This window comes from Mesoplodon bidens (genome assembly GCF_964165515.1).
Source record: "Mesoplodon bidens genome assembly, chromosome: 7".
NCBI lineage: Eukaryota > Metazoa > Chordata > Mammalia > Artiodactyla > Ziphiidae > Mesoplodon > Mesoplodon bidens.
In genome coordinates this window covers 115,863,984-115,890,847 of record NC_138164.1, presented here as the reverse complement: position 1 = coordinate 115,890,847, position 26,864 = coordinate 115,863,984, and the positions used below count along the sequence as shown (strand labels likewise).

General features: G+C 60.9%; 1 protein-coding gene across 1 annotated transcript in view; it reads left to right on the top strand.

Moving 5' to 3' along the window:
- Positions 1 to 6,914: 6,914 nt before the first annotated feature.
- LOC308620875 (mucin-2-like) overlaps positions 6,915 to 26,864 on the top strand; it is a gene marked incomplete at both ends in the record, with an annotated part of 32,614 nt that continues 12,664 nt past the window's right edge. The window contains 33 exons of the mRNA XM_081240762.1: positions 6,915 to 6,990; positions 8,002 to 8,272; positions 9,033 to 9,147; positions 9,479 to 9,569; positions 9,655 to 9,764; positions 9,921 to 10,131; positions 10,320 to 10,445; positions 10,933 to 11,050; positions 11,157 to 11,295; positions 11,384 to 11,494; positions 11,583 to 11,652; positions 11,783 to 11,920; positions 12,015 to 12,179; positions 12,648 to 12,742; positions 12,970 to 13,096; positions 13,484 to 13,739; positions 13,846 to 13,898; positions 14,017 to 14,117; positions 14,506 to 14,657; positions 14,950 to 15,088; positions 15,406 to 15,516; positions 15,602 to 15,781; positions 15,912 to 16,151; positions 16,577 to 16,733; positions 16,883 to 17,014; positions 17,483 to 17,630; positions 17,983 to 18,026; positions 18,405 to 18,590; positions 19,562 to 19,953; positions 20,067 to 21,048; positions 21,131 to 22,959; positions 23,055 to 24,381; positions 24,425 to 26,851. Coding sequence (XP_081096888.1) covers positions 6,915 to 6,990; positions 8,002 to 8,272; positions 9,033 to 9,147; positions 9,479 to 9,569; positions 9,655 to 9,764; positions 9,921 to 10,131; positions 10,320 to 10,445; positions 10,933 to 11,050; positions 11,157 to 11,295; positions 11,384 to 11,494; positions 11,583 to 11,652; positions 11,783 to 11,920; positions 12,015 to 12,179; positions 12,648 to 12,742; positions 12,970 to 13,096; positions 13,484 to 13,739; positions 13,846 to 13,898; positions 14,017 to 14,117; positions 14,506 to 14,657; positions 14,950 to 15,088; positions 15,406 to 15,516; positions 15,602 to 15,781; positions 15,912 to 16,151; positions 16,577 to 16,733; positions 16,883 to 17,014; positions 17,483 to 17,630; positions 17,983 to 18,026; positions 18,405 to 18,590; positions 19,562 to 19,953; positions 20,067 to 21,048; positions 21,131 to 22,959; positions 23,055 to 24,381; positions 24,425 to 26,851 — 10,819 coding nt within the window. The remainder of the gene's footprint in view (positions 6,991 to 8,001; positions 8,273 to 9,032; positions 9,148 to 9,478; positions 9,570 to 9,654; positions 9,765 to 9,920; positions 10,132 to 10,319; positions 10,446 to 10,932; positions 11,051 to 11,156; positions 11,296 to 11,383; positions 11,495 to 11,582; positions 11,653 to 11,782; positions 11,921 to 12,014; positions 12,180 to 12,647; positions 12,743 to 12,969; positions 13,097 to 13,483; positions 13,740 to 13,845; positions 13,899 to 14,016; positions 14,118 to 14,505; positions 14,658 to 14,949; positions 15,089 to 15,405; positions 15,517 to 15,601; positions 15,782 to 15,911; positions 16,152 to 16,576; positions 16,734 to 16,882; positions 17,015 to 17,482; positions 17,631 to 17,982; positions 18,027 to 18,404; positions 18,591 to 19,561; positions 19,954 to 20,066; positions 21,049 to 21,130; positions 22,960 to 23,054; positions 24,382 to 24,424; positions 26,852 to 26,864) is intronic.

The following is a 26,864-nucleotide window of genomic DNA, read 5'->3' as shown; positions in this document are numbered from 1 at the left end:
TAAATTCACACGTATAAAAAACTAAATTTTTACACAGGAGCAACACAGGGAAGCAAGGATAGCCTTGTCCAGAAGGAGATGGAACAATTGGGAAAGGAAAGGAAACTTCAGGCCATGCCTCACACCATATGCAAAAATAATCTCAAAATGCATTGTGTAAAACCTAAAGGTATAATACTTCTAGAGGAAAAGGCAGGAGAAAATATTTGTGACCTTGGGCTGGGCAAAGCTTTCTTACCTATACCGTATCATCCCGAAGGCACCATCCATAAAAGAGTAAATGGATGAACTGGGCCTCATCAAAATGAAAACCTTCTACTCTTCCAAAGACACTGTTAAGAGACTGAACAAAACAAGCCACAGAGAGGAAGAATATTTGCAAAGAGTTTCTCTAATACCGAACTGGTATCTCGAATAGCTAAACCACTCTTAGAACTCAGTTAAAAAAATCCACCCAAATAACCCAATAAATAATTGGCAAAAGATTTGAGCAGACACTTTACCAAAGAAGATAGGTAGGTGGCAGATAAGCACACGGAAATGTTCTCAACTTCATTAGTGAATAGAAATGCAAATTCGAACCAGGATGAGATACCACCATGCACCTATTAGAACAGCCCGAATGGAAAAGGCCAAAGGCATGGCTGGGACGGGGTCGGGGAGGTCTCATCCACCGATGAGGGAATGTGATGCACAACCCCTCTGGAAACAGCCTGGCCGTTTCAGAGAAATTGGAACATGCACATGCTGTGTGGTCCAGACCCTCCGCTCCCAGGTCAGTGTAAAGACACCTGTGCACACGCTCATGGCAGTGTGATCTGTGATGGTCCCAAACTGGAAACAGCCCAAAGGCCATCAGCAGCTGAAGAAATGAACACTGTTATTTCCACCCCAAAGAAAGCCACTCAGTGATAAAAAGGAATGAACCATCCATGCAAGCAACACTGTGGATGCATCTCAAAATAATTATGCTGATTCTGTGAAGAGCTAGCAAACAGAGGAAGTAGCCAGAGACCAGAAGCTGGAAAATCAGAATAAAGACCAGTTGATGGGGACTTCCCTGGGGGGCCAGTGGTTAGGACTCTGGGCTTCAACTGCAGGGGGCCCGGGTTTGATTCCTGGTCGGGCAACTAAAATCCAGCAAGCCGTGCAGCGCGGCCAAAAAATAGGAAAAAAAAACCCAACAGTCGATGATCCCCTGAGAAACTGACCACCCATGTCCAGAAAGCAGATCCCCACAAAGTAAGCTTTCTCTTCCCCACCAACGTGTGTGAGGAATACGGGCTGACCCAATGAGTGGAAATAAGAGGGAAAATAATTCAAAGTTTAGACAAAAGTACAGAAGAGACCTCAGAATTTATAATAGTCAAAAGATATGGATATATCTGGAAAATAGGCCAGGGTTTCAAAGGCTTTTGCTCCACTGATTTGGAAGTGGTGCTTCCCTAAGGGTTGTCTGCTTCTATAATCTCTCCAAAATAAAAGTCACCTTTTTTTGGAAAAAAAAAATTATGCTGAGTGAAAGAAGCCGAACCAAAAAACAGTGCCTGTGTGTGGATCTCTTTACATAAAAGTCTAGAAAATGCAAGCTAACCCCTGGGGCCAGGAAGCAGTTCGAGGGGAAGGGGTATGAGATTTCCTGGGCGACTGCTGTACATACATTGACCGTCCTGATGGTGGCGATGGCTTCAGGTGTGTATTTATGTCAAAACTGATCAAATCAACACTTTATTGTATATCAATTTCACCTCTGTAAAACTTGGAAAAAATATTTCAGATTGGTTCTGTTAGACAAAACTTTGTCCTGAGTTTTCCAGACCAGTGAATCCTAAGTGTTTTCCTTCTTGCAACAGAATATCATAGCCATAACTTATCATGGCTGCATGACGTTCTAGAATTATTTTAGCCGTTAGAGATCTAAAATTAACCCTAAAAATATATTCAAGCCAAAACTATAGCGATGGTGAAAAAGATCAGTGCTTGCAGGGATTTTGGTGGGGAGGGTTGAGGAGGTGAAGGGAGATTTGATAGATAATGGGGGTGCATGACACTATGTATTTGTCAAAACCTGTAGAGCGTTGCAGCACAAATAGTGAACCTTAATGCATGCAAAATACAAGAGCTAATTAGGAGGTTGGGGGATCCCAGGATGGCATGCAGAAATGTGACAAAGCAATCTAACTGTATTGCAAATGGATGAATCAGCTTCACTGGTAGGGGGGTGGTGGGGGGGGCGGGGGGGATGCAGGAAAAGGAGGGGGGAGGTGCTCTATCCTTGGGGCACCACTCCAGGAAGGCAGGAGAAGCAGATTCCTCCCCTGGGGCTATGACACCACCCAGGAACCTGATTTTCTGTTACTCATACTGGTTTCTGCAAAGAGCAGCAGTCAACCTTCTTGAAAAATGGTCACACAATTGCCAAGTGGTGGACAGCGTCGGCTGGGGGCAGAGAGGACCACTGTGAGTGGCCTCTGGCTGGGCGAGCTCAGGGGGCTCTTTCACCTTCTCCGATCATTGGTTTCCTTGTCTCTAGAATGAAGTAGTGTGAGCACCTGCCTCCCAAGGTTGTGGAGGACTTTAATGATAAGGGGAGGTGATTGAGTACCTGGCCATTGCCCAAACACAATGAGCCCTCAGGAGGTGGGAGCCCTGTGGAGCTACTACAAAAGGTGAACCCCACCCCTCCTAGAGATTTCGTTTGTTTGTCCACTCATTCACCCATCCATCTAGCCGTCCATCCAGCCATGCACCCATCCACTCATCCATCCATCCATCCATCCATTTACCCACCTATGCATCCACTCATTCACCCATCTAGCCACCCATCCATCTAGCCACCTACCTACCCACCCAGAAGCAAAGTTATTGAGTGTCTACTGTGACGCTAGCCCACAGAGGAGCCCACATAGGCTGCTGCCCTCAATGTGCTCACAGCCTGAAGGCCAGCAGTGGTCACACAGTGCAGCCAGGTTGGTGAGGACAATGGTCAGTGTAAGGACCAGGTCTCGAGGAGGGGATGGCTGCTGGAAGGTGACTGGTCTCCTGAGGTGCAGTGGCCCTTTACCCCCAAGGAGGCCGGGCCCGTGCCTGCCTGCTCGGTGGAGCCTGGGATGAGGAGGAGAGCCCGCTGACCTGGCCCTGCCCCACTTGCAGGGGAACAAACACCTTTGTGTGTTAACCCGCCTACTCTTCAATCATGGCAGGGGCAAATAGGTAATGTCCTATGGTAAACGCTTGCGGGCCAGGGGAGGTGGTGTGAGGCCCGGCTCTGCACACCCCCAGCTCTTTTGGATCCTCTGGCCAGGTCTGAGTTACCCTTTCCAATGTGTCAGGGAGCACATGGGGAGGGGGTGGGCATGGCTGGGGTTTTGTTTGCCTGCCTCCGAGTCCTCAGACAACTTACCTACCGGGGACTCTGTCTGGTGGCTGGCTGGGGCTGTGGGCTCCCTTGGGTGTCCAGAGGGCTAGGAACCCACGGCTTCCCTGGGCACACCCTCCTTCTGCCCACCGAGGCCGGATCACCGGAGCCGAGGGCCCGGGGTTGGGCCCAGGGTCTGAGGAGGGTCTACACATATAGATCCTTGTTCTATTATAGACCCCCTCCGCCCTTCCTCCCTCCCACTCCCTGATGAGTCGCCCTCTCCCCCTGCCCCCATTCCCCACCCTCCCACTTCCTGATGAGGCAGGGCTTGTGGACAGACCGCAGTGGACAGTTGTTTTAGGCTGCTTTTCGTGACGTCTCTGTGGCCTCCTCCCTGGGGTCAAGACTGTGATTCCTGAGACTGTAGTCCTGGGAACAGTGTCCTGTTGGGGTAAACACTGCTGGGTGTGGGGCCTGGCGGGAGGAGGCCCGGGGCTGCCCAGGCCGGTGTGCGTGTGTGTGTGTGGGGTCTGTGCCCTGGGGGTGTCCACCTGACTGGTGGGCAGGCAGTCAGCTCCCTCAGCAGCCCCTGCCTGTGGCTGGCCAGAGTGGTGTCCTGGTGGCCTTTGGGCATCACAGCCTTGTCACAGAGGGACACTGGGCAGTTTCCTCAACTCTGCCTCAGCGAAGGGTGGGGGTCCCAGTAGGGCGGGAACGGAGCTCCAGCGCACTGAGTGGAGTGTCACAGGCCGAGGGGCCTCTTCCTGCATCCACAGGATTTAAAGTGATGGGTGGATGGACATGTCTAAGCACCCAGGTGTCCTGTTCAGGTACTTTCCAGGGACTTACCCGTTAGGGACCCACCATGACTGAGTTTGCCCAGTGGTCAGGAGACTGACCAGAGGTCCCATGGGGGCCCCAAGCCCTCCCCACCTCCTCCCGCCAGCCCCGTCCATCCTGCCCTCTGCGTCCACCCCAGTCTGCATGCCTGATGGCACTGCTCAGGGGTCCCACCCGAGAACCTGCGTCTGTGCCAAGAGGGGTGTGGGCCTTGGGACACCTGCTTCCCCACCCAGAGGGTCCATGGGGCTGACCTTCTCAGACCCAGGGAGGACCCGACCCCACCTTCTCAGACCCAGGGGGGACCCAACCCCACCTTCTCAGACCAAGGGGGACCCCACTTTCTCAGACCCCAGGGAGGACCCCACCTTCTCAGACTCGGAGCTGTGCTGCGCGTCCTGTCTCTGGCCAGGAATCTCTGATTCCCACCAGGGCAGAGGGAGGCTGGCATGGAAAATCACTGCCCCTGGGGGCCGTGGAGGGGACCCTGTCCTTGGGTTTCCCCAGGGTGTGGTGCCAGCCCATGCAAGCCCCACGGGGAAGTGGCACAATGGGCCTGCTGGTCCAGCTGCTCTGGCTTCCTGATCCCTGATCCTCCTGGCTTGAGCCAAACGCTGTCCCCCACGTGCGTGCGTCCCTGGGCCCCTGGGCCTGGGGCTGGCAGCACAGCAGGACAGGATGAGGGGCTTTACCTCAGGCTCCAGGAGGGTCAGGTCTGGGGACCATGGCTCCCATACGCTCCCTCTGACACTGGGGGTCCCTGTCCTTTGATGTCTTGGCTCCGCGGGGACCCTGGGAATTGTCAGGCGCTGTGGGCAGAGCTCGTGGCCCTGGATGCTCTTGCTGTGGTGTGGAGGGCCTGTTTGCAGAGGAAGGGTCCCCGTGAGGTGCCAGGCCAAGGCCCCGGTTCTGGTCACTGCCTCTGCAGGGGCGCTGGACTCAGGGAAGCAGGGCTCAGGGTCCCATGGCCCCCACCACTGGGCAGCCCCCTTGTCCAGGGTAAGAGTTGGGATGAACCTCTCCCACTCGCCCCTGAAACTCAGGGACCCCGAGGTTGGAGACCGAGGCCCCCCCGACCATCAGAGCTGTTGTCCACAATTGTGCTGGCGAAAGTCAAAAGCTGAATTCAAGATGCACGTTTGTTTTCAGAACGGAGGAACGCAGGGAGGGGAGGCCCGACCTCGGTTTACCCACCAGCGACGTGGGTGCCCACCCAGAGGTTGCTAATGTTTGGGGCCAGCGCAGCTCAGATGCCACGTCCTCAAGGCGTTTCCAGACATGCTCGGGCTCACTTGGAGGGTCTGAGGTGCCCTGGAGGCCATAGCTCCTCTCTGGGGCAGGACCCTCTTCCCACCAGAGGCCCAGGAGCACCTGCGTGGCTGCCCCACCCTCCTCCCTGGTTCTCCCCCCAATCCTGGAGAGGCTTCAGGGCTGGGCCTGTGCCTGCCAGGCCATGTCCGTGTCCAGCCCCGGCCCCACTCCCCTTGGGGACGGCCACTCTCAGCCTCGAGCCAGGTGCCCTGTGTCCCAGAGGATGTGATGCTGTTAAAGCGTCCCCTGGCTGGGCTCCCCAAGTTCCAATTACATGTAATTCCAGAGGCTGGCTTGGCCTGGGAAGGGAGGGGATGAGAGGGGGGGCCGGAGCCGGGGGCCCCGACCGAGCTCAACGAGCTACAGGAAGGAATTGGTGCCAAAATGGGGCGCACCCTGGACTCCACAGGAGCCCATGCTCTCTCTGCCTCGGCAGCGGGGTTCAGGGAGGGCAGGGGCCCCCTTACCCTGACCCGGAGCTCAGGCCCCTGGCTGGGGAGGCTGAGGTCCAGGAGGTCTCTGATAGGCCCCCAGAGTGGGAGCCCACACCTGGCAGTGGTCCACTGGGGCCCCTTGGGAGGCACCCCGTTTGACATTCGCTGTACCAGAGATGCTGGATGGGTGGGGTGGGGGCCTTGGGGAGCCTGCTGGCTGCCAGGACGTGCTTCCAGACGGCCCTGGTGGTGCAGTGTTTGAGAGTCTGCCTGCCAATGCAGGGGACACAGGTTCGAGCCCTGGTCCAGGAAGATCCCACATGCCGCGGAGCAACTAAACCCGCGTGCCACAACTACTGAGCCTGTGCTCTAGAGCCCGTGAGCCACAACTACTGAAGCTCGCACGCCACAACTACTGAGCCTGCATGCCACAACTACTGAAGCCCGCGTGCCTACAGCCCGTGCTCCGCAACAAGAGAGGCCACCGCAATGAGAAACCCCACGCTGCAACCAAGAGTAGACCCCGCTCGCCGCAATTAGAGAAAGCCCGCATGTAGCAACAAAGACCCAACGCAGCCAAACAAACAAACAAACAAACAAAATTAGATCCCACATAAAAAAAATGGGGGACCAGGTCATCCCTGCCCCGGGCCTGGTACTGCTAGTGGCTGGGACGGACGGAGGTCCGCCTTGGGTGTGTGTTGGAATCGGGTAATTGGGGCTGCCGCATCCTGGGCAGAGCCAGCTCTACCCCGGGAGCAATAAAAAATAAACCTCAGATAACCTGAATCAATATTTCCCCACCAGGGCCCTCAGAGCCCCGGCAGCTGCTTTCCTGACAATCTGGCGGGTGCCCCACCCACCCCTCAACCCTCCCTTGCCCTCCCCACCCTCTGACGGCTCCGCGGGGCCATATAAGGCCTAGACCCCTGCCCCGGTCGCTCTCCCACACCACGCTTCTGGCCACCATGGGGCTGCCACTAGCCCTCCTGGTGGCCCTCTGCCTGACTCTGACCTGGGTCAGGGGCTCAGAGCTCCAGAGAGGTGAGAGGGTGCGGGCAGGAAGGCTGGGCGGCCCAGGGTACATGGTCCTGCCTGGGGTAGAGGTGTCTCCCTCAGCCTGGGCTTTGGGGTGGACAGCCTGGGCCAGGCCTCCTGCACCCCCACCCCTGCTGACTCTGGGTGGAGGGATGGAAGGGAGGAAGGGAGGGAGGGAGGGGGTCTTGGGTTCCCACATGCTTCTGAAGGTGATCGCCTGGCCAGAGTGTGTATCCAGAGGACAGTCCCAGGGGGAAGCACGGGTCTGGGTGGCTGTCTGGGCCTGGGGGAGGCAGGGGCCTGCCAGGAGGGGCCAGGCCAGGGGAGGCCCCCAGTCCCGGTATCAGGGATCCTGATACCGGGACTGGGGGTCAAGACCAAGCTGGGCTCTTCAGCAGAGCCAGCTGTTTGGGTCTCTGCTCAAGGGGTGGCTTCAGCCAGAGAAGACCATGCAGACGTAGGATGGGGACATCTCTGTCCCAGCAGGGCATTTGGGGACAGGGCAGTGGCGGGGTTGGGGGACAGGGGAGCTGGCCCCATATGGATGAACATGCCGCAGGCTCCCTCTGAGGGGTCTGGCACAGACCTTCTGCAGGGTGAGGGGCGGCTGGGGCGGGGCTGGGGTGCTGGCTGGGGCGTCGATGGACGGAGTGTGGTGGAGACCGGGGTGGGGAGTGGGCCAGGCTGACAGGGCTCCAGGGAGCCCGACAGCCCCTCTGGCCCTGCTCCCCGCTCAGCACACGGCCACATCCCCTGCAGGGTCAGGGTGGGAGGGCGCGGCAGCTGGAGACGCCCTTTCAGGGGGCTGAGACCGCGTGGGTGGGGTGGCCAGTGTCCAGCAGAGTCCCCCCCCACAGGACGACCCTCCGTGGGGCCTGGGCCGAGACCCCGACGGGCTCTGAGCTGCTGCGGGGCGCCTCTGGAGGGTCCTCACTGGGCCGCTGCCAGGCTGGAGCCTCGGACGGACAGGCTTCCTGGCGACGTGGGCTGCTCATGCGCCCACCCGCTGCTCCCCAGAAGGCAGGACCCGGAACCACGGCCACAGTGTCTGCAGCACATGGGGTGACTCCCACTACAAGACTTTCGACGGAGACATCTTCCGCTTCCCCGGGCTGTGCGACTACAACTTCGCCTCTGACTGCCGAGACACCTACCAGGAGTTTGCTGTGCACCTGAAACGGGGCCCCGGCCGCAGTGGGGGCCACCCCCAGGTCGAGTACATCCTGCTGACCATCAAGGGTGACGCCATCTACCTCACCAGCCAGCTCGTTGTGGTGAATGGCGCCGTGTGAGTGGTCAGGCAGTGTCCCTTCCCACGTCCCGTGAGCAAGTGCGGCCTGGCTGGTGCCCCCGTCTGCCCTCCCTTCCCCCCCACCTCCCCCCACTGCCCCGCCGGCTGAGAAGGAGAGTGTTGGGGAGGGAGCTTTATTAAACCAGTGAGTCTCCTTCAGCCCCGCCGCTGGCAGCCCAGGCCAGGGTTACAGGAGCCCACGGGGGGCCCGTTCCTCCTCCCCCTCACGCTGTCCCGCATTGTCTCAGGAACGGTGGGGCTCTGAGCTCATTCCTGCCCCGGGCGGGCAGGGGGTGGGGTGCAGGGGGGTCCCCACCTGCCGGGTTTGCCCTTCCCCTGCTGCAAGGGATTTTGATTCCCCGAAGCCCAGGTTCAGAGTAGGGGGTGGGAACAGGGCCCACAGGGGCAGTGTGGGGTGGGCACAGCGCCTGCCCTGGGCGATGGGGTGGGTGGGGCTTCTCCAGCCTGGTCCTCCCTCCTCCCAGGGCTTTTACGGGCTCCCTGGGGGTCCTGCCCAGAGCAGAGCCCAGGGAGGGGGTGTGGAGAGGGCGTTGGGCAGGCGGGTGTGGCTTGGCCCAGAGGACCGAGCCAGGCAGGTGGACAGGGGCTCGGCCACGGCTCGAGTGCCCCCAGAGGGTGGCCACGCTGTTTGTGGCTCCCGGAAGGGAGCTGGCCACCCCACCCACGCCCACAGCCTCAGCCCCTCTGCCACGTGGGTGCTGCATGGGCCGGCGTGACCCTGGTGCCCATCCTGCAGGGTCAGCAGCCCGCACTACAGCCCGGGGCTGCTCATCGAGAAGACTGACGCCTACACCAAGGTCTATTCCCGTGTGGGCCTCACGCTCATGTGGAACCGGGAAGACTCAGTCATGGTGTGTCACGGGCCTCGGGGACCCCGGCGGGGCCAAGAGGGGGTCCGGGCGGGCTGGGGCGCTGTGTGGCCTTTGGGCGGGTGGAGTGGTTGGAGGCGGAGCCGGGGATCAGGCGGTCCACCCCGTGAGGGCACCCTCTTGTCCAGGGTGGTGGGCTGGCCCTGACCCTTGCCCAAAACCCTCCTGGTCCTCAGCGCGGCCAGGGCTCCCCCCCGCACCCCCCCCCAGCTAACCCCAGCTCTCCCACCACGGCTGAGACCCGTTCAGACAGGGTTCTGAGGCTGACCTGGCTGCCCCACGGCCTGCTCACTTGTCCCCCTTCCCCGGATAGCTGGAGCTGGACAGTAAGTTCCGGAACCATACGTGTGGCCTCTGCGGTGACTACAACGGTCTGCAGACCTACTCTGAGTTCCTCTCCGATGGTGAGGGCCTCCTCGGGCCTTGGTGACTGGGCTGTGGGCAGGCTCCCCGCCTGGTCCCGCTGAACGGCTGTGCCCCCCACCCCAGGCGTGCTCTTCAGTCCCATCGAGTTTGGGAACATGCAGAAGATCAACAAGCCTGAGGAGGTGTGCGATGGCCCCCAGGAGGTGCCGACCCCCGAGTCCTGCTCTGAGCATGTGAGTCGCTGGCCATTCGGTGGGGAGGGAGCTGTGGGAGCAGAGCCTGCCCCTCCCCCCAGAGCTGTGCCCGCTGGCCTCTGTTGGGGACCCCGCCCCCACCCTGGTGGCGCGGAGGGGAGGAGACGGTGAGCAGCCCCACCCACTGCCCGCCAGCGCGCCGAGTGCGAGAGGCTGCTGACAGACGCGGCCTTCGAGGACTGCCGGGACCTGGTGCCTCTGGAGCTGCACGTGCAGGCCTGCATGCAGGACCGTTGCCAGTGCCCGCATGGCACCTCCTGCGTCTGCAGCACCATCGCCGAGTTCTCCCGCCAATGCTCCCACGCAGGTGGCAGGCCTCGGAACTGGAGGACCGCCTCGCTCTGCCGTAAGCACCGTGCGGCCAGGAGCCGGGGGCGCGTGGGGCATTATCCACGGGGAGCGCGGTGCCCTTTGTGCCCTGGACTGGGAGCCACGCTGTGCCCACCTCAGCCGGGGCGCGAGGTCGGCACGGACCCTTCGTGGCGCCCGCTGCGCTCTGCCCCTCGGCTCAGGGGCCTGCCTTTGCCTGTCTAGCTAAGAGCTGCCCTGGGACCATGGTTTACCTGGAGAGCGGCTCGCCCTGCATGGACACCTGCTCACACCTGGAGGTCAGCAGCCTGTGTGAGGAACATCGCATGGACGGCTGTTTCTGCCCAGAAGGTGAGTGCTGAGGACGCAGGCAGGCAGCCAGGGTGGAGCGCGCTGCCCTGAAGCACCACCCGCCGCCTGTGCGTGGTGGGACGGCCGCCTCGCTGCCTGGGCCTCGGCTCTCAGCCGGGCTGAGGGAGAGTGACAGCTCGGGGCCCTGCAGGGACATCAGGGGACAAGGTCCAGGTAGAAGGAATACAAGGGCTGAAGACCCTCCAACATACACACAGCAGTGTCACCTTCCTGTTCATCACCCCGTGGATAGACGTCCTCCTGCCTGGCCTGTGGCTCTGAGCCTGGAAGCAGGTCCCTCAGATACAGTGTGGGGACCACAGTTGTCCCCCAAAGGACCATAGGTGTTTGTGGCTGGGAGGCCTGGCTGGCAGCGCCCCTTCAGGGAGGCCAGCCCCTGGCTGTGGCCCTGGGAACGGCAGCCCCGCCGGGGGCACTCTGGCACTGTTCGGGCCGGCTGAACGGAACATGTCCCACGCTGTCCCAGGCACTGTGTACGATGACATCAAGGGTGGCGGCTGCATCCCTGTGAACCAGTGTCACTGCAAGCTGCACGGACACCTGTATGCACCTGGCCAACAGATCACCAACAACTGCGAGCAGTGGTGGGTCCTGGGGCTGGGGTCCCAATGGGCTGGGGTCCAGGTGGGCTGAGGGTCCCAGCGGGTTGGGGTGGCAGTCGAGCCTGACCCTGGCCCTGTTGCCCGACAGTGTTTGCAACGCCAGCCGCTGGGTGTGCCAGGACCTGCAGTGCCCCAAGACCTGTGCCCTGGAGGGCGGTGCCCATATCACCACCTTCGACGGGAGGAAGTACACGTTCCACGGGGACTGCTACTACGTGCTGACCAAGGTGGCTGGCACCCGGCTGGGCATGTGGGTGGAGCTGGACCCCCGCCCCACACGCTGTGTGGCTGCAACGCCCTCTGCCCTCCCTGCAGGGCACCCACAACGACTCCTATGCCATCCTGGGCGAGCTGACCCCCTGCGGCTCCACCGGCAAGCAGACCTGCCTGAAGACAGTGGTGCTGCTGGCTGACAACAAGAAGAACGTGGGTGCCCCTGCCCCCTGCCCTCCCAGCAACCCCGGGGGCCCCAAGGCCCTTCTCAGCCCCCGTGTACACTTGGCCTTGCCCACAGGTGGTGGCCTTCAAGTTGGATGGCAGCGTCCTGCTGAATGAGCTGCAGGTGAATCTGCCCCACGTGACGGGTGAGTCCAGCTCCAGGGCGCCCATGCTGGGGAGGGGGCAGGGCGGGGGGAGGAGGGGGGAGGGGGACGGGGAAGGAGGGCGGCCCTCCCCACGAGCCCTCCATGGCCCTCCCCCTCCCCTGCCTTGCAGCGAGCTTCTCCATCTTTCAACTGTCCTCCCACCACCTCGTCGTGACCACCGCCTTCGGCCTCAGGCTGCAGGTCCAGCTGGTGCCAGTCATGCAGCTCTTCCTGATGCTGGAACATGCTGCCCAGGGGCAGGTGCAGGGTGAGCGGCCCCGCCCAGCTCTCCCCACGCAGGCCACCCTCGGGCCTGCGCACTCTGACCCCCGACCCTTTCCCACCCTGTCCTGGCCCCTCAGGCCTCTGCGGGAACTTCAACGGCCTTGAAGGTGACGACTTCAAGACAGCCGGTGGGCTGGTGGAGGCCACAGGCGCCGGCTTCGCCAACACCTGGAAGGCCCAGTTGAGCTGCCACGACAAGCTGGACTGGCTGGATGACCCCTGCTCCCTCAACATCGAGAGCGGTGAGGCTCGGCCGCTGGGGAGGTGGCCCTGCGCGGACAGGGCTCCTGGTGGGACGTGGCGGGCGGGTGTAGCGCGGAGACAACAGAGCCAGCCGTCCACCTGCTGCTGTCTGCCTTGCGGCTGGTTTATGGTGGCCAACGGTGGCAGCCTGCCCAGTGACATGGCAGAGAGGCCAGGGCTACTAATCGCAGGCTGGTGACCCTCGTCCGGGGGCTGGCCTGGTGCCTTGACAGGACACCCTAACACCTGCCAGGTCACCTGCCACGTCCATGAGGTGGAGAGAGGAGAGGGGTGGGAACCCTTGCCTTACAAAGGGGCACAGTCCTGTGCTGACCTGCCCTGAAGGGAGGGGCCTGGGTTCGGTCCACCGAGGGGACAGTGTCTGCTCCAGCCTGGGCGGCTGGGCAGCCTGACCTGGGGGACTTGTTGGAGGGGCCATCCCCACTGAGGGGCTAAACGCTCTCCAGCCAACTACGCTGAGCACTGGTGCTCCCTGCTGAAGAAGACAGAGACCCCGTTCAGCAGGTGCCACTCTGCCGTGGACCCAGCCGAGTATTACAAGGTGGGTGGGCCCACCCAGGCACTCCCTCCCTGCTGCCTGCGAGGCTCCTGTGGGAAACTGCTGCGTGTGTGTGCACAGCACATGTGTATAGCTGGGTGTGTGTGCACAGCACGTGTATAGCCGGGTGTGTGTGTGCACGTGCGTAAGTGCCACGTGTCTGAGTGCTCACACGGGCGTGATGTCCCCCAGCCAGCTCTCCCCGTTCACTACCCTGTTTGCCCCCACAGAGGTGCAAGTATGACACGTGCAACTGCCAGAGCACGGAGGACTGCATGTGCGCGGCCCTGTCCTCCTACGCCCGCGCCTGCGCCATCAAGGGCGTCATGCTGTGGGGCTGGCGGGAGCGCGTCTGCAGTGAGTGCCAGGTGTCCTGGGCCTGGGCCGGCCTTCAGGTCGCTGCTGTCCCAGGTGGCAGCTCGCCCTGGCCGTCGAGGGTCGAGGGTGCAGGGGGGCGACATCACTCCCAGCTTCCTTGGCCAGGAAGCAGTAGGAAACCGGCCCTGGGCCACTCTGCTTGCAGGGGCGGGGGGCCTGGAACTGTGGCCACGATGCCTTAGCTCAGAAGGGGAGGTGCGTGGGGCTGGGGCACCTGTGTGGCCAGGGTGGTCCCGGGGTGACTGCCCTCGTTGGTCCCTTGGCGGGGTGGGTGTCCTGGCCAGAGGTGGGGCTCGGGGCTGGCTTTCGGGGAAGGGAGTTGGGGGCCGTCCTCCCGCCCCTCAGGCCGGCCCCTCCCCTCTGCAGACAAGGACGTGGGCTCCTGCCCCAGGTCGCAGGTCTTCCTGTACAACCTGACCGCCTGCCAGCCGACCTGCCGCTCGCTGTCCGAGTCTGACACCCACTGTATCAAGGGCTTCGCGCCCGTGGACGGCTGCGGCTGCCCCGACCACACCTTCCTGGACGAGAAGGGCCGCTGCGTGCCCCTGGCCAGGTGCTCCTGCTTCCACCATGGCCTCTACCTGGAGGCGGGGCAGGTCGTCCTGAAGCAGGAGGAGCGATGGTGTGTGGCCTGGGGCCGGGGAGGGGGGGCCAGCTCTGCTGGGGGGCCCGCAGAGCCGCTGGGGCCGCGCCGGGGGCCCCACTCACCCCCCGCCTCTCCCTCACAGCGTTTGCCGGAACGGGAGGCTGCACTGCCGGTACATCAGGCTGCTCGGCCAGCGTGAGTGGCTGCTGCCCGGTGCATGGCCTGCCGCCCCCCAACCTGCTCCCCCTCCACTGCCGGCACGAGCCCCCCACCCAACTTCACCGGAGCTGAGGCGGCCCCTTCCGTCCCGCAGGCTGTACGGCCCCGAAGATCCACGTCGACTGCAACAACCTGACGGCGCTGGCCATCTGGAACCCCAGGCCTGTCAGCTGCCAGACGCTGGCTGCCGGCTACGTGCGTGCTGGGTGGGGGCGCTGTGGATGGGGGTGCAGGCAGGCTCCCGTCCGGTCGGTTCTGTGGCTCTGGGCTCTAGGTCCTCTGGACACGTGCGCTTCGCTGGCCCTCCCCGTTCCTCGGGCGAGGTGGCCGCCCGTGGGTCCCCACCCAGCCCGCTGAGGGCACAGGGACCAGTGTAGGGGCCCCTGGCAGGCTGCTCTCCCCCATCTCCCAGCCCAGTGGTGAGCCCGAGAGCAGGGCTCCGGAGTCTGGACCAGGGAGAGACGTCAAGCGTCAGAGGGTGGGGGGGCGGGGCATGAGGGGTGTCTGCAACATCAGAAGAGGGGCCAGCTGCCCTGGGCCCGGCACCTGATCCCCGAACCCCGCTCTCCAAACCGCCCGTCAGTACCAGACGGAGTGCCTCAGTGGCTGCGTGTGCCCCGAGGGGCTGATTGACGATGGCCGGGGTGGCTGCGTGGTGGAGGAGGCGTGCCCATGTGTGCACAACAAGGACCTGTACTCCCCCGGGGACAAGATCAGGGTGGACTGCAACACCTGGTAAGCACCCTGGCCTCCGACCCCCAAGCGCTCCGTGGGGAGCCGGCCCTGGACCACAGGCCTCCTCCATGGGGGTCTCCTCCACGGGGCCGGCCGGGGTCTGCAGGGCCACGTGGCCTCCCACCTGGCTGGCAGGGCCCTGGCCTGGGTGGGCGCTGGGATAGGAGGGCCTGGAGGTGTGCTCTGTGAGTTGCTGGGGGCCTTTCCGCACAGCGCCAGGGTACACGCTGAGCAGGGGTGGGGGACCTGGGCCCCTGCAGCCCCTCCAGGCCCCCCATCTCGCTCTCCTCAGCATCTGCCAGAAGGGGCGCTGGGCATGCACCCAGTCCGTGTGCTACGGTACCTGTGCCATCTACGGGAACAGCCACTACATCACCTTCGATGGGAAGTACTATGACTTCGATGGACACTGCTCCTACGTGGCCGTTCAGGTGAGGCCGAGGGCACGGCCAGAGTCTGCCTCTGCTGCGTGGTCCCTGCCCTGCCAGCCCAGGGCTGCTCCCAGACCAGTTAGGAGGCTCTGAGTGGAGGGGGTCTGGGGTGGGAGGGGAGCCCTTCCTTGGCCCTCCCATTCCATGACCCTCCCGTGGGTTTCGGGGGTGTGGGGTGCACAGGGGCATGTGTGTTTGGGGGGTTAAGGCCCCTCTCAACAGATGAGGGGCTGAGGCTTGACCAGGCCCAGCGGGGGTGGGGTGCCCAGGACCCTCACGGCCGGGCCGGCCTGGCTCACGTGCCCGTGGGCCCCCAGGACTACTGTGGCCAGAACTCCTCACTGGGCTCCTTCAGCATCCTCACCGAGAAGGTCCCCTGTGGCACCACGGGCGTCACCTGCTCCAAGGCCATCAAGATCTTCATGGGGGTGAGTGCTGCCTGCCCCTGGGCACACAAGGTCCCTTGGGGACCCTCAGACCCGGCCAGTGACGGAGCCTCTCCCCTGGGTACAGAGGACGGAGCTAAAGCTGGAGGACAAGCACCGCCTGGTGATACAGCGCGACGTGGGCCATGCTGTGGACTACACCACGAGGGAAGTGGGCCAGTACCTGGTGGTGGAGGCCAGCATCGGCATCATCGTCATCTGGGACAAGAGGACCACCATCTTCGTCAAGCTTGCCCCCTCCTACAAGGTGCGCAGCTGCCTTGCCTGTCAGCCGGTCCATGCCCGTGCACCCACCTGGGCCTCCCAGGCTCATGAGCGGCCAGCCCCTCCCTCCTGCGAGCCCTCCTGCAAAGCCCCTGGCCGGCTTGTCTCTGTAGGGCACTGTGTGTGGCCTGTGTGGGAACTTTGACCAGCGATCCAGCAACGACTTCACCACTCGGGACCACATGGTGGTGGACAGCGAGCTGGACTTCGGGAACAGCTGGAAGGAGGCCCCCAGCTGTCCGGACGTGAGCACCATCCCCGAGCCGTGCACCGAGAGGCCGCACCGCCGCTCCTGGGCCGAGAAGCAGTGCAGCATCATCAAGAGCAGGGTCTTCGCGGTCTGCCACAGCAAGGTGGGCGGGGAGTGGGCGCGGGCAGGGCCGAGGGCGGGGCAGTCTCCCGGCTGCGTCCCCTTGTGCCATCTGTTCTCCAGCTTCAGCTGCATCTTCTGTGTCCTTTGGACACGTGACCAGAGGTCCAGCCTTCCCTCTGAGACCACTGGGTGGACCCCCCGCCTCTGTACCTTCCAGGGAGGGAGAGAGGACACACCCCCTAAGGCCCAGGTGGCCCTTAGCTCCCGGCAGCGGTGGTGGGGGGCAGCCGTCGCGGGACCTCCCCTGCCAGCCCCACTGGAGCCCTGGGGGCCGAGGGCTGGGTGACCACACCCTGTCCCGGGCGCAGAGTCGTCCTTGGGGTCCTGAGCTTCCTGGGCCACAGGGGAAGGCCTGTCCGCATGAGGGCGGTGTGGACGGCGGGCTCATGGAGGCTCCTCCCCTAGGTGGACCCCAAGCCCTTCTACGATGCCTGTGTCCACGACTCGTGCTCCTGCGACACGGGCGGGGACTGTGAGTGTTTCTGCTCTGCTGTGGCCTCCTACGCCCAGGAGTGCACCAAAGAGGGGGCCTGCGTGTTCTGGAGGACGCCTGATCTGTGCCGTGAGTGCCCGCCTGTCCTGGACCTGGGGTGCCAGTGTGGCGGGCTGGAGGCTGCTGCACCGGGGTCTGGGGTGCTTGTGGCCCCCTCCCTGCCTCCCCCGCCGGGCCCCGGCCCTCCCCGAGCCTGACCCCCATGCCCCCTCCCCCAGCTATATTCTGTGACTACTACAACCCCCCGAATGAGTGCCAGTGGCATTACGAACCCTGCGGGAACCGCAGCTTCGAGACGTGCAGGACCATCAGCGGCCTTCACTCCAACATCTCTGTGTCCTACCTGGAGGGTGAGGCGCCCCGTGGGGCCCGGGACCCTGCGCTCCAGGGTGGGCCAGGCTCGCTGCGCTGCAGCTTGTTCACCAGACAGGGGGCTTGGAGCCTGAGCCGAGACCCCGCCCTAGAGGAGAGAGGCAGGAAAGGGGCAGCTTAACACGCCACGTCAGGTCAGGAGACCATGTGCGGTCAGGAGCGAAGCGGCTGTGGGGAAGGATCAGAAGAGGGCGAGGTGGGCGCTAGGGCGTCCTCTGCAGTGTCTGTGAGCCGAGGACACGCACGAGACCCGAGGAGGGGGCAGTGGGCGGGGCCCCCAGGAGGCTGGGCGGGGCCTGGCTGTCCCTTTGGCCACAAGGCCAAAGGAAGGAGGGGTGTCCAGGCCCCCGCCTTCCCAGAGGACATCCGGAGAAGAGGACCTGCCAGGGTGGGGTGGATGTGGGGTCCTCCGTGCCGGTCCAAGCCCAGCGCCCTGTGCCCACCAGGCTGCTACCCACGGTGCCCTAAGGAAAGTCCCATCTACAACGAGGACCTGAAGACGTGTGTCACACAGGACAAATGTGGTTGCTACGTCAAGGACACTCACTACCGACCTGGACAGTCTGTGCCCACGGACCAGATTTGCCACTCTTGGTATCTAAGCTCACATCGCAGGGGCCCGGGGGAGATCAGCACACACGTACACACGCACCCACATCCACGCACACACACTGGCACACGGTGTTCACGTACACACATGTGGACACATGGCCGCACGCACACAGGACCCAGGGGGAGGGGAGAAGTGGGACCTCCTTCCTTCTGCTGCCCTCGCCTCGCCCCCTCTCTGCCCACAGTGGGAACCCAGGCGGGGGCTCCTGGGCCCAGCCTTCGGGGTAGCGCCCAGAGGCTTTGGGCGGGTAGCAGAGGCGCGGGCTGGAGGGCAGAGGCCGGCTGGGAGAGGCCAGCGTTTCCTTGGGCCTGCAGCCTTGCCCTTGCTTTTCAGTGTGTGTAACAACTCCTCGCAAGTTGTCTGCCAGCCAGAAGAAGGTAAGCTGCCCGCCCCTGACTGTCCTCCTGGGCTGTGGTGAGCTCCTTCTCCCCCTCCCCCCGCCCCCTCCCCCTTTTCTTCTGTGTGGCTTCCCTGGGGCCCTCCCAGCTCAGATGAGCCTCTGATTTGCAGCAGCCCCTAGGGCTCACCTGAAATCTTTGTATTTCTCCTGATGGGGAGCAGGCGCCCCGTCTGTGATGTAGCTTCTGTGTTCTGATGGGCACCCCTTAGGATTCTGGGAATGGGGTCCTGACGGGCGCTGGTTTGCCATTGGTTGGAGGGGGGGGAAACCAGTCTCCCCCTTATTGGGACAGGCTGAGGAGGGCCTTGTGAGTCTCTGTCTCGTTCCTGACCTGTTGACGTCGGCCTCCCCCCAGGGAAGATTGTCACCTCTAACCAGGACAGCTCCTTCTGCTACTGGGAGATCTGTGGCCCCAACGGGATGGTGGAGAAGCACTTCGACATCTGCCCGCACACCCCACTACCATCGTCCCCCTCAACACCCGCCACCACCACCTCTATCACCCCCATCACCCCCTCCACCACCACGAGCACCAGTACAGGTAAGGTCTTCCCCTGATCCCAGCAGGGCGGCCTTTCTAGGTAGATGGGGGTGATGCTGACATGCCTCTCAACTCAGGAAGTGTCCCCTGCCTCCCAGCATCTTGACCACATCCCTGAGCCCAGATTGCAGTGATGGCGACTCGGGGCCATCTCCCCAGACCTGCAGGAAACTACCCCTAAGGGTTAGAGGAGGCAGAGAGACACCCTCAAGTCCCTGTGCGTCTGCTCGGGCTGAAATTGCAGCTACTGCTGAACGAGCCTCCAGGCGTATGACAGCAACCGGGAAAAGAAACTGGTAAAATTAAAAGGTTTGAAAAACGTGAAAGCTATAGAATGACATTCTCTTTTTTCCCCCATTTTACCGCAGTGCCATCTTCCTCTTCAAAAACTCCGAGTAAGTCATGTTGATGGCGTTCCCAATGATACAGGGCGGGGAGCTGCAGAAAGCTGCTGGGCGCCTCCCTCGAGACCCAGACACGGGGCTGGGCTGGGTGGGCGGGACCACTGGCTCAGGGACTGAAGATGGTGTATTTTGGTGACTTGATTCCCGATTTGCTGAGCCCAGGGACTCGTGCAGGGGACTTGACCAGTTCAGGGTGAAAACATTGGTCAAGAGTCCAGACCAAGTCCCTGCCGGCGTGCTTCTTCGCTGGCCTGGGTGGCCCTTTCCTTATTTATTTGTTGGGCATAAGGATTTGAAAGTATCTGAGGAAAGGGTGCTAGGCTGGCGCTCTGAGGCCTGGGTCTGTCACTGGCATGGCATATGGGGGTCTTGGGTGTTTAGCTGCAGAAGGAGGGGAGAAGCGGAGGGTGGAAGTTAGGGCTCAGCTTAGAGTCTCAGAGCCAACACTGGGCCCTTTGGTGATGATGGGGACAGCAGCTCACGGGGATCTCAGTTCTCTGAGTCCCACTGATCTCCCGAAAGGCGCGCCCCAGCCTGGCTGACCAGCGCTGGGTCTTGCTCGCCTAGGGCTATGCTGCTTCTGGTCCGAGTGGATCAACGATGACCATCCCAGAATCGGCAGTGATGGTGGAGACCGAGAGACATTCAACCGTGTCTGCAGGGCCCCCAAGGATATCGAGTGCAGGGTGGCCGTAGAGCCCCATCTCAGCTGGGAAAAGCTGGGCCAGGAGGCTCAGTGCAATGTCTCCTTCGGGTTCATCTGCAAGAACGAAGACCAGTTTCGAAACGGACCTTTTGGACTCTGCTATGATTACGAGATACGAGTCTATTGTTGCCTGCTGATGGATGAGTGTCCCACGACCCCGATAACGATCCCCACTACCACCCCGTCAACCACCACCCCACCCACACCCACCACCCCCACCCCCACCACCACTCCTCCCACCACCACGTCAACTGTGACTCCAACTACGACCACCAGGACAACCACAACAGAGACTCCAACCACTACAGAGACCCCAACCACAGCACCCACCACCACTTCAACTGGGACTCCACCTCCGACCACCAGCACAACCACAACAGAGACTCCAACCACTACAGAGACCCCAACCACAGCACCCACCACCACTTCAACTGGGACTCCAACTCCAACCGCCAGCACAACCACAACAGAGACTCCAACTCCCACCACCCCAGAGACCCCAACCACAACACCCACCACCACTTCAACTGGGACTCCACCTCCGACCACCAGCACAACCACAACAGAGACTCCAACCACTACAGAGACCCCAACCACAGCACCCACCACCACTTCAACTGGGACTCCAACTCCAACCGCCAGCACAACCACAACAGAGACTCCAACTCCCACCACCCCAGAGACCCCAACCACAACACCCACCACCACTTCAACTGGGACTCCACCTCCGACCACCAGCACAACCACAACAGAGACTCGAACCACTACAGAGACCCCAACCACAGCACCCACCACCACTTCAACTGGGACTCCAACTCCAACCGCCAGCACAACCACAACAGAGACTCCAACTCCCACCACCCCAGAGACCCCAACCACAGCACCCCCCACCACTTCAACTGGGACTCCACCTCCGACCACCAGCACAACCACAACAGAGACTCGAACCACTACAGAGACCCCAACCACAACACCCACCACCACTTCAACTGGGACTCCAACTCTGACTCCCAGCACCACCTCAACAGAGACTCCAACTCCCACCACCCCAGAGACCCCAACCACAGCACCCGCCACCACTGCAACTGGGACTCCACCTCCGACCCCCACCACAACTACAACAGAGACTCCAACTCCCACCACCCCAGAGACCCCAACCACAACACCCACCACCATTTCAACTGGGACTCCAACTCCGACCCCCACCACAACTACAACAGAGACTCCTACTCCGACCACTGCAGAGACCCCAACCACAACACCCACCACCACTTCAACTGGAACTCCACCTCCGACCACCAGCACAACCACAACAGAGACTCCAACCACTACAGAGACCCCAACCACAGCACCCACCACCACTTCAACTGGGACTCCAGCTCCGACTCCCAGCACCACCTCAACAGAGACTCCTACTCCGACCACTGCAGAGACCCCAACCACAACACCCACCACCATTTCAACTGGGACTCCAACTCCGACCCCCACCACAACTACAACAGAGACTCCTACTCCGACCACTGCAGAGACCCCAACCACAACACCCACCACCACTTCAACTGGGACTCCAACTCTGACTCCCAGCACCACCTCAACAGAGACTCCTACTCTGACCACCGCAGAGACCCCAACCACAGCACCCACAACCCCTTCAACTGGGACTCCAACTCCGACACCCACCACAACTACAACAGAGACTCCAACTCCAACCACCCCAGAGACCCCAACTACAGCACCCACCACCACTTCAACTGGAACTCCACCTCCGACCACCAGCACAACCACAACAGAGACTCCAACCACTACAGAGACCCCAAGCACAACACCCACCACCACTTCAACTGGGACTCCAGCTCTGACTCCCAGCACCACCTTAACAGAGACTCCTACTCCGACCACTGCAGAGACCCCAACCACAGCACCCACAACCCCTTCAACTGGGACTCCAACTCCAACACCCACCACAACTACAACAGAGACTCCAACTCCCACCACCCCAGAGACCCCAACCACAACACCCACCACCACTTCAACTGGGACTCCACCTCCGACCACCAGCACAACCACAACAGAGACTCGAACCACTACAGAGACCCCAACCACAGCACCCACCACCACTTCAACTGGGACTCCAACTCTGACTCCCAGCACCACCTCAACAGAGACTCCTACTCCGACCACTGCAGAGACCCCAACCACAGCACCCACCACCACTTCAACTGGGACTCCACATCCGACCCCCACCACAACTACAACAGAGACTCCTATTCCGACCACCGCAGAGACCCCAACCACAACACCCACCACCACTTCAACAGGGACTCCACCTCCGACCACCAGCACAACCACAACAGAGACTCCAACCACTACAGAGACCCCAACCACAGCACCCACCACCACTTCAACTGGGACTCCGACTCTGACCCCCAGCACCACCTCAACAGAGACTCCTACTCCGACCACTGCAGAGACCCCAACCACAACACCCACCACCATTTCAACTGGGACTCCAACTCCGACCCCCAGCACCACCTCAACAGAGACTCCAACCACTACAGAGACCCCAACCACAACACCCACCACCACTTCAACTGGGACTCTAACTCTGACTCCCAGCACCACCTCAACAGAGACTCCTACTCCGACCACTGCAGAGACACCAACCACAACACCCACCACCACTTCAACTGGGACTCCAACTCTGACCGTCAGCACCACCTCAACAGAGACTCCAACCACTACAGAGACCCCAACCACAACACCCACCACCACTTCAACTGGGACTCCAACTCTGACTCCCAGCACCACCTCAACAGAGACTCCTACTCCGACCACTGCAGAGACCCCAACCACAGCACCCACCACCACTTCAACTGGGACTCCAACTCCGACCCCCACCACAACTACAATAGAGACTCCTATTCCGACCACCGCAGAGACCCCAACCACAACACCCACCACCACTTCAACTGGGACTCCACCTCCGATCACCAGCACAACCACAACAGAGACTCGAACCACTACAGAGACCCCAACCACAGCACCCACCACCACTTCAACTGGGACTCCAACTCCAACCGCCAGCACAACCACAACAGGGACTCCAACCACTACAGAGACCCCAACCACAGCACCCACCACCACTTCAACTGGGACTCCAACTCTGACCCCCAGCACCACCTCAACAGAGACTCCAACCACTACAGAGACCCTAACCACAACACCCACCACCGCTTCAACTGGAACTCCACCTCCGACCGCCAGCAGAAGCACAACAGAGACTCCAACCACTACAGAGACCCCAAGCACAACACCCACCACCACTTCAACTGGGACTCCACCTCTGACCCCCAGCACAACCTCAACAGAGACTCCTACTCCGACCACTACAGAGACCCCAAGCACAACACCCACCACCATTTCAACTGGGACTCCAACTCCGACCCCCACCACAACTACAACAGAGACTCCAACTCCCACCACCCCAGAGACTGCAACCACAACACCCACCACCACTTCAACTGGAACTCCACCTTGGACCGCCAGCACAACCACAACAGAGACTCCAACCACTACAGAGACCCCAACCACAGCCCCTACCACCACTTCAAGTGGGACTACAACTCCGACCCCCACCACAACCGCAACAGAGACTCCAACTCCGACCACTACAGAGACCCCAACGACAACAGCCACCACCACCACAACAGGGACTCCAACTCCAGCCACTACAGAGACCCTAACCACAACACCCACCACCATTTCAACTGGGACTCCAGCTCCGACACCCACCACAACTACAAAGGAGACTCCAACCACTACAGAGACCCCAACCACAACAGCCACCACCACCGCAACAGAGACTCCAACTCTGACCACGACAGAGACCCCAAGCACAACACCCACCACCACTTCAACTGGGACTCCAACTCCAACCGCCAGCGCAACCACAACAGAGACTCCAACCAGTACAGAGACCCCAACCACAACACCCACCAGCCCTTCAACTGGGACTCCAACTCTGACTCCCAGCACCACCTCAACAGAGACTTCTACTCCGACCACTGCAGAGACCCCAACCACAACACCCACCACCACTTCAACTGGGACTCCAACTCCGACCCCCACCACAACTACAACAGAGACTCCAACTCCCACCACCCCAGAGACCCCAACCACAACACCCACCACCACTTCAACTGGAACTCCACCTCCGACCACCAGCACAACCACAACAGAGACTCCAACCATTACAGAGACCCCAACCACAGCACCCAGCAGCACTTCAACTGGGACTCCAACTCTGACCCCCAGCACCACCTCAACAGAGACTCCTACTCCGACCACTGCAGAGACCCCAACCACAACACCCACCACCATTTCAACTGGGACTCCAACTCCGACCCCCACCACAACTACAACAGAAACTCCAACTCCCACCATCCCAGAGACCCCAACCCCAACACCCACCACCACTTCAACTGGAACTCCACCTTGGACTGCCAGCACAACCACAACAGAGACTCCAACCACTACAGAGACCCCAACCACAACACCCACCACCACTTCAACTGGGACTCCAACTCTGACCCCCAGCACCACCTCAACAGAGATTCCAACCACTACAGAGACCCCAACCACAACACCCACCACTGCTTCAACTGGAACTCCACCTCCAACCGCCAGCAGAAGCACAACAGAGACTCCTACTCCGACCACTACAGAGATCCCAAGCACAACACCCACCACCATTTCAACTGGGACTCCAACTCCGACCCCCACCACAACTGCAACAGAGACTCCAACTCCGACCACTACAGAGACCCCAACGACAACAGCCACCACCACCGCAACAGAGACTCCAACTCTGACCACGACAGAGACCCCAAGCACAACACCCACCACCACTTCAACTGGGACTCCAGCTCCAACCGCCAGCACAACCACAACAGAGACTCCAACCACTACAGAAACCCCAACCACAACACCCACCACCACCACAACAGGGACTCCTACTCCAACCACTACAGAGACCCCAGGCACAACACCCACCACCACTTCAACTGGGACTCCAACTCCGAGTGCCACCACAACCACTACAGAGACCCCAACCACAACAGCCACCACCACCACAACAGGGCCTCCAACTCCAACCACTACAGAGACCCCAACCACAACACCCACCACCATTTCAACTGGGACTCCAACTCTGACCCCCAGCACCACCTTAACAGAGACTGAAACTCCGACCACTACAGAGACCCCAACCACAACACCCACCACCACTTCAACTGGGACTCCAACTCTGACCCCTACCACAACTACAACAGAGACTCCGGCTCTGACCACTACAGAGACCCCAACCACAACACCCAGCACCACTTCAACTGGGACTGCAACTCCGACCCCCACCACAACCACAACAAGGACTCCAACTCCGACCACTACAGAGACCCCAACCACAACAGCCCCCACCACCCCACCCACCACCACCCTTCCCACCACCCCACTGACAACCTCCACAGTGCCAACATCCACTGAGTGTTTGCCAGAGTGCCAATGGACTGGTTGGGTGGATTCTGGAAAACCAAACTTTTCCAGAGAAGGTGGAGACGTTGAATCCCTTGAGAACTTCTGTAATTTGGGCAGGGTAAGCAACATCTCCTGCAGAGCCACCATGTATCCCGACGTTCCCCTCCAAGAGCTTGGACAAAATGTGGTGTGTAACACCTCTGTTGGGCTTATGTGTAAAAACCAAGACCAGAAGCCAGGGGGAGCCATCCCCCAAAGTTACTGTCTCAACTATGAGATCAAAGTCTACTGCTGTGCGATTCCATTTAATTGTGTCCCCAGAACTTCGACCACCACCACAGAGATCCCAACAACGACCCATACTGCTACTTCAACAGAGACTCCAACCACAACCCCCACCACCACAGAGACCACAACCCGCACCACTACCACACCGACAACCACAGAGACCCCAATACCAACACACACCACCACAGTGACCCCAACTCCACCACCGACCACGACCTCAACAGAGACTCCAACCACGACCCCTGCCACCACTTCAGCAGAGTTCCAAACCCCAATACCCACCTCCACTTCAACTGGCACTCCAACTCTGACACCCACCACAACCACAACAGAGACTCCAACTCCGACCACTACAGAGACCCCAACCACAACACCCACCACCATTTCAACTGGCACTCCAACTCCGACCCCCACCTCAACCACAACAGAGACTCCAACTCCGACCACTCCAGAGACCCCAACCACAACACCCACCACCATTTCAACTGGAACTCCACCTCCGACCCCCACCTCAACTACAACAGAGACTCCAACTCCCACCACTCCAGAGACCCCAACCACAACACCCACCACCACTCCAACTCCGACCGCCAGCACAACCACAAGAGAGATTCCAACTCCGACCACTACAGAGACCCCAGGCACAACACTCACCACCACTTCAACTGGGACTCCAACTCTGACCCCTGGCACCACCTCAACAGAGACTCCCACTCCGACCACTACAGAGACCCTAACCACAACACCCACCACCACTTCAACTGGAACTCCAACTCCGACCCCCACCACAACCACAACAGAGACTCCCACTCCGACCACTACAGAGACCCCAACCACAACACCCACCACCACAGAGACAATCCCCACCACTATCACAACCACAGAGACTCCAACACCAATAACCACCACCACAGTGACCCCAACATCACCACTGACCACCACCTCCACAGCGACTCCAACTCCGACCCTCACCATTAGCACCGCCTCCACAGAGACTCCAACACCTACACCCACCATAACAGAGACCCCAACTCCAGCGTCCACCACCACAGAAACCCCCTCCCCGACCACTGCCACATCCACAGAGACTCCAACCCCACCTCCCAATATTAGCACCACCAGCAGCACATCAGAATCTCTTCCTACGTCCTCCCCTCCAACCTCCCGGTCCACCTATCCCTCTTCCACGGAATCTACCACGCTTGTGACCACCGCCCCAACAACTGTGGAGACATACAGCACATCACAGACCCCAGCATTGACAGAACCAGCCATCACTACAACAGGAGGAACCACGCCCTCTCCACCTACACCTGGCACCACCCCTCCAGGTACACAGAGACC